The following is a 6,915-nucleotide window of genomic DNA, read 5'->3' as shown; positions in this document are numbered from 1 at the left end:
TCACACCTCCGCGTCAACCCACAGCGGCGGCAACGCGGAGCCCGTACTCGTCGTCCCGAGCGCCAGCGTCTCCACCACCCCAAACGCCCCGTCCCGCTTCCGGCAATACACACTGCGCCCCGCAAACAGCACGAGCGCGTCGTTGAATCGCCCCGGCGCTGCCGGGCCGGGCGTGGACCCGGTGCGCCCGACGGCCGCCTCGACCGCGCGCGCGGCCCGGCGCTCATCCGACTCCGTCACGACGCGCCGCCAGCCGTACGCGCGCCGCTGCCGCGCCGGCGCCGTTGCAAGCAGCGCAAGGCGGCGCACGCACGGAAGGCCGCTGATCGTCGCGAGGACGCGTTCCTACACCGATCAGCACGTGCCCACGAAACGACGAACAACGTGCACATACGACAGCGTCGATGCCATCCCCGGGCCCCGCCGCGACCCGCAGCATACACGTCCTGCCTGCCCCGGCCGGCGCCCGCTTCACGTCCACGCTCACGACAAGGGTGTGCAGGCGCGCCAGCTGCCGGAGGGCGTCCACGTTGTGGGGGCCGACACTCCAGGGCCCGGGATACGGCGCGGTCACGCGCAACACGCGCAGCGAGCGGGCGTGTCGCGGCAGGACCCGGTGGAAGAATGCAGATGCCATTCCCGCCTCAGAGCTCGCAGCGCCGCGGTCCGGATCCGGATCCGCTTCGTCATCAGACCAGTCGTCGGCGGAGTCCGACGACTCGGAATCCGCGTCCGCGTCGTCTACCGGTATCGGCAACTCGGCGCCGGACGCGTTTGCGATCGCGAGGACCTCCAGGCCGGCATACGACAGCAGGTAGTCCAGCAGCCCGTCGTACAGCCGCGGCACGCGGAGCTCCTTGAGATGCAGGCGTGCGGCTGCGAGTGTGCGCCACAACGCGTCTTGGCCCGCGTCGATCTGCGCGTTGAACAACAGGTCACGGGCACGGAGCGTCGGCGGCTGCGGGCCGCCGGCCCCGACGACATGCAGCGACTCCAGCGCAACCATGTCCCTCAGCGCCGCGGCGCCGAAGAAGAACAGCGTCGCCTCGCTCACGTGCAGCGCGGAGATGTGCCAGTCGTCGAGCATGGTCCACAGCGGGAGCCGGGTGCGCGCGGGGCCGGCGACCGTGAGCCGGGTGAGCGCCGCGGCCGACCCGGCGTCCCAGAGATAGTATGCGAGCGTCGACAGCGCATGCGGCACGTGCGGGCCCGCGAGCGTCAGCGCCCGGAGGCTGCCGAATGTGGGCCAGGACGGCTCGGGCCGCTTCTCCAGCCAGCCTTCTTGCGCGGTGATCGCGATGCTCAGCTCCTGGAACGCGGCGCCTGCTGCCGCTAGGTGCTCGAGGATGGCGTAGTTGACACCGTGGGGCAGGTCTAGCGTGGCCCACTCGAAGCTGTGCCAAATGAGTTAGTTCCCCTGAGTTGTCAGATGGAGCCCTACTAACCTCGCAGAGTGCGTCGCGGGCAACACTCCGAGCGCGCGCCGCAGCAGCGCGATGTCGTCTTGCTCCTGCTCCCACTTCCGCCGTTCCGCACCCAACTCGACGACGGGCCGCTCCGAGTCCGCGCCCGGGCGCAGCACGACCCGGATGCTCCGCGCCCACGTGCCCCACCCCGTCCCCGTCCCCGTCCCCGTCCCCGTCCCCGTCCCGCCGCGCGCCACCGCCTCCAGCAGCGCGCGCGTCCCGCCGCAGAGGCCCTCCGGCGCGAGCAGCAGGGGCAGGCACCCGAAGAACACCGGCGCCACCACCCCGCCCATCGTCCTGCTCACGCCCCGCAGCGCCGGCGCGGCCGCGGCCGGACAGTATCCGGCGATTTGCAAAAGGAGCTCGGTGGGCAGCGCTGCGAAGGACATCGCGGCGTCTGACAAGGTTGTTCCGTGACTCAGATCATGATCTGAGTCACTTGACCACTGACAAATGAAAGTTTCCCTGACAAGAACAATATCAATCTTAAATATCTGACAAAGTCTTCTCCGTTCCAAAGTCCAGGATTGCCATAGTCAACCTAATTATAAGTTTTAGCTATGGCTCAACCATTTTAATATTTAATAATATTCTTAATATCATAAAGTTATCAGGTCATAATGTTTTTTCCCTTGATCAGGCCTGCTAATCAGTATCTGATCAATAGTACATCAGGTGTTTTAGACAGATTTGAAAAAATCTTAGTGATAAAATTTAGTACCACTTATAGGAAGGAATGATCAATCTCTAGATATGTATAACAACAGGAATCATATAGTCAACTACTTGCCCATATAATGGTAATATATACCCATGATATTGAAATTATGATGGTCACCGTTGTGACTCGCTGCGAATATTCTAGCAATTTCCACTCCTGCGCTGACTCAAATATTGCTGACTCATATAGAACTTACTAGAAGAATGTAAAGAAGTATATAAGATAAAATAAAGTACAATGTAGGGCATCATTTGCCCTAACACATCGAACCCTCACTGATTTGCGATTGCAAACTCTCGCTCACTTTGATCCCATTGTTCCCGTGATCACCTCAGAACTTTAACAATTTAAGATCCAGTTGGGAGGGAATGGCTATCATATACTAGAACACTGCCTTGATTATGACAAAATATTAATCAACTTGGTTAAGAAAGTCTGAAACATAAAAGAAAGACAACAATGGGTTCTTCTGTTCAAGGGGGGTTCAAGATGCTTATCAGGCACATGGGGGGGAGGGGGGGGGTCCCCAGGGGGTAAAAAAAACTTTTTGTATATGAAAGATTTAAGCCTTATATGGATGTAAAGACGCTGAAAATATAGTGTATACACTCTAATCTCTTCAGTTTGCAACCCTCATACTTATATCTGTATGCTTTCAGGCCTATGAGCTTGGATAGCCTACTCTGTCATAGGCCTATCATCAGGTAATTAATCAGAAGTAAGCATGTTAAAGAGCCTAGCATGTGTGCTTGAAGGCTTCAGGTATGTACATACCTACACATATACACATACACATATATAAATTTTTTTGTAAAAAAAAGTTTCACAAATATTGAATTTTTCATCCCAATTTTTGATTGCATCAATAGTCACATGACACGAATTGTGAGAACATATTGCCTTATATGGCAGGAGGGGGGGAGGGGGGGTCCCCAGAGGGTCGGAAAATAACTTTCCAACCCTATATCCATGTTTCGGATGTTGAACCGCCCTTGCTTCTGTTCCTTCTGATCACTAAGAGCTAAGATTAGTGGCTTGGTTGAGTATAAGATATGATTCTTCAAATCAATTTGTAAGAATGCAGTTGGGCTATTCTTGGCTGCTCCAGCCTGAAGAAGGAGCTCTACAATCTCAGGATGGTGTTTTGATAATGCAGCTTGTAGTCCTGTTCCATATTTTCCACCAACTTGATTCACATTGGATCCTGCCTTGAGAAGAAGTTGTACAATTTTTTGGGTACCCTTTGGATGATGCAGCTTGCAGTGCAGTTCCATATTTGCCTCCTATTTGGTTTGGGCTAGCATGTGCTTCTAGCAAAACTTTGAGAATCTCTTGGTGTCCTTGTGATGAAGCAGCTTGTAGAGCAGTTCCAAATTTGCCACAAACAGTATTTACATCTGCTCCCTTCTCTAACAAATAGAGTGTAGCTTCTACTCCTCCTTTTAATGCAGCGGCTTGAAGTGCATTTCCATATTCACCACCTTGTATATTTGAATCAGCCCCTGCCCTGAGCAAAAGCTCAATAATTTCTTTGTATCCCTTTAATGAGGCAGCTTGTAGTGGTGTTCCACCATGTAAATTACCATTTACTACCATGTTCACATGAGCACCTGCCTGAAGTAAAAGCATTATAATCTCCTTGTGTCCCATAAGAGATGCAGCTTGCAATGGACTTCCAAAATCCCCACCCTCTATATTTGTATTTGCCCCTGCACTTAGTAAAAGCTGGACCATCTCCTTGTCTCCATGCAAGGCAACAACTTGTAGTGCAGTTCCATGATTACCAATTGATTCATCAATATTAGCTCCTGCTTTGAGTAAAATCTTCACAATATCTCTATGACCATATGCTGAGGCTAGCTGCAGTGCACTTCCTTGGCTTCCACCCAATATATTTACATTAGCCCCTGAGTCCAGCAAAAGCTGTACAATCTCTGTATAACCAGAAGTTGAAGCAGTCTGCAGTGCGGTTCCATGATAGCTATCAACTTGGTTTACATCAGGTTTAACTTGAAGAAGTTGCTGTACAATCCTTTGGAATCCTCTAGATAATGCAGCTATTAATGAGCCACATACATGGGCTTTTGCATCAAGCAGATATGTGACAATATCTTCATGTCCAGCAAATGATGCTGCTTCCAGTGCTGTCATGTGTGCATTATCTATATTGTGGATTGATATACTGTAGCATTTTAATCAATTCGGTGCCGAAAATGTGTGTGACATCGGCGCCGAATTGAAATTTTTGGTGTCCGAGGCCTCCGAGTGTGACCGCCGAAATTTTTCGGCGTATTCTGCGGGCTGCGCTAGCCAAAAATGGGCGATTTGCCGGGTGAATTCGGCGTTTGTCCCCATTGTGTGTGACCGCCCGAAAAAAATTTTGGCGTTTAAGGGTGGTGTGACACGTGACTGCTGAATTGATTAAAATGCTACAGTACCCATTTTCAAAAGTTCTTGCACCATCAACATATGCCCATTAAGTGCAGCCCCTATTAGTTCTGATCTCTGGATGCAGATATTGTTGGTGATTAGGAAGAGAGTTAGAGTAAGCAGATTTGCTGCAGCTGCAACCTCCAAGCTAGTATAGCTAGAATTATATTTATTCAGATGCAAGGACATATATTTCCCTAAAGGCCTGGCATTTGAGTGGTTAGGCATATTCCAATGTATGAACTGCTGCTCTATATGCTGCTTTGTAATCAGCTCTAAAAAGTTACAAAGCTCAAATGTAAGTTCCAGCTCTGGTTGTCCAACTGCATATAATAAAATATTTGTAGAATATGCCGAAAGTGCCAGGGCTGGCATATCTTCCCATAAAGGTGTGGACTGTGCTAAAGATGAATTGTTTCTTAGTTTCCAAGCAGATATTTGTAATGGTAACTTGAAAATTGGGAAATTCCAGAGTAAGTGGCTTCTCCAGAAAGTGCTGTGTAGTATAGTGGACCAAGTGTACAGTATTCAAGTTGTCATCTTTTGCTATGAGGCCACATGACCATGCAATGATATGATCTATTTCCACCATAGTATGATGGGTAGGTCTTCTTGCACTGTTTTCTGTAAGAGCCAGAGCCATTTGTAATTCTTGAACTGTTAATGGCCGCTTTGCATAGCTAATCCATGCCAGACTTGATAGAGCAACATCCCAAAAGCCTGGGTTCTGGGATTTGATCCTCTGCAATGTTTCTGTATATGTATCCTCCAAGGTATCAGGCAAACTGTCTAGTGCAGTTTCAATCTTCTAGAAAGTCACTGCTGAATAAAGCAGCTCAAGTTGGAGTTTGACTAACAGAAACCTAGATTCCAATTGCTATGTGGGTTATAATATAAGACCATAAAACTAGCACTCACATTCCCTTGGCCTTGGCAATCATCTTGATCAATATCTGCTCTTTCACTGTATTTCTCTGGATCATCTGTGAAAGATGTGGGTGTTCTTGGATGTGTGCTAGTATATAATTCCTAATATCATCCTCACTGGCTTCAATTTCCAGAGGAGTCACTGGTGAGCCAGGGGGTGGAGAAACATGTTTTCTACATGTCACTGTAAGGGCAACCCCGGAGGCCTGAGATCAAGGTCCTAGCAGGGGAGGATCCAAAGAGAAGAAACTCTAAGGGTCTGCCTGCTAGGGGGCTGACTATATACTACTCATCCGTAGCTGCCACTGTCGGGCACAGAAGGCCTGGGCGGCATCGCAGGCAAGGTCCTAGGGCGACCGTTGGGAGGGCGTTGACGGATCGGTGATTGTGCGCGTGAGATGGACCGGAGTCGGAACCGGAATCGGACCGGAATCGGGAGTGTCTCCAAGGGGCCGAAAGGGAGGTTCCCAGGGTTCCCCTGACAGTCACTAGTAAGTTGATATTTGGCCCCAACTTGCAGAGATGCTTGACAAGAAAGTTCTGCTTTTCTGAGAGATATTCATCCAGTGCATCCACAATGATATATGTGCAGTTATATTTTGTAGTGATGGAAGCAATGAGCTGCTCAATCTCATCAATTGTTGGTCTGGTTCCTTTCCTTTGATGAGCTGTGTATAGGCTGGTTGCTGCAGTGATGTCATCGGTATTGACAAGCATGGAAATTGACTATGCCTGAAATGTCTCAAATCTATGGATTTTCTTGATTTTCAATGCACAACACACAATGACACTCACAACCACTATTATCTAAATAGTTGCATAAAAGACCAAGTTTGTAGTGCTTTGCAGCGCTTTCTGATCATGTGACAAGCTGTCAAAACATCGGAACTAGTGTGGGAAGGTTACCATAGTACTGGTTTGACACCGGGGCTATGCTTGAGAATGCTTCTCAAGGCTGTATGTACTAGACCTAAATAGGATTTTGCTTCTCAGGACCTTGCTTCTGAAGGCACAGCCTCTCTGACTCCAAATGACTCAATGTGACTCAAAGCAGTGCTAATAGCGCTTCTCAGTCACATCATTAGTTTAATTGTCACATCATTAGTTATTTTTCTGAGTAGTATATAAGGAGCTCAAATGTAGTAGCTAGAAGGAGAATTCCCATCGAATTACACCCCATCTCTTACTTTATTTGGCAAGGAAGCAAGGCAGCTAGGCAGCTAGTGTCACAACTAGGCAGCTAGGAAGCAAGTCACAGGTTTATTGCAGGTGCAGGTGCAGGTTTATTGCAGGTTGCAAGGAAGCAAGGAAGCTATTTGAATTGCGCTATTAAAACAGGTTTTATAACTTGTTTGAGTTTGTGTTTTGTGT

The 6,915-nt window shown here is 49.6% G+C and overlaps 1 protein-coding gene across 1 annotated transcript; it reads right to left on the bottom strand.

Annotated features, from left to right (window-relative positions):
• On the bottom strand, positions 1–1,861 carry MIND_00881800 (uncharacterized protein; the record flags this gene model as incomplete). Its single annotated transcript, XM_037365472.1, has 3 exons — positions 1,446–1,861; positions 395–1,394; positions 1–345 (listed from the first exon to the last, which is right to left on the bottom strand). Exons 1-3 carry the CDS (start codon positions 1,853–1,855, stop codon positions 1–3), a joined length of 1,755 nt encoding a protein of 584 aa, XP_037218714.1. The 5' UTR covers positions 1,856–1,861.
• Between the last annotated feature and the right edge of the window lie 5,054 nt (positions 1,862–6,915).

The sequence above is a fragment of the Mycena indigotica genome (assembly GCF_014461135.1).
Source record: "Mycena indigotica strain 171206Taipei chromosome Unknown Mind.scaff0007, whole genome shotgun sequence".
NCBI lineage: Eukaryota > Fungi > Basidiomycota > Agaricomycetes > Agaricales > Mycenaceae > Mycena > Mycena indigotica.
The sequence above is the reverse complement of the archived record's forward strand: the minus strand, read 5'-3'. Positions and strand labels throughout refer to the sequence as shown.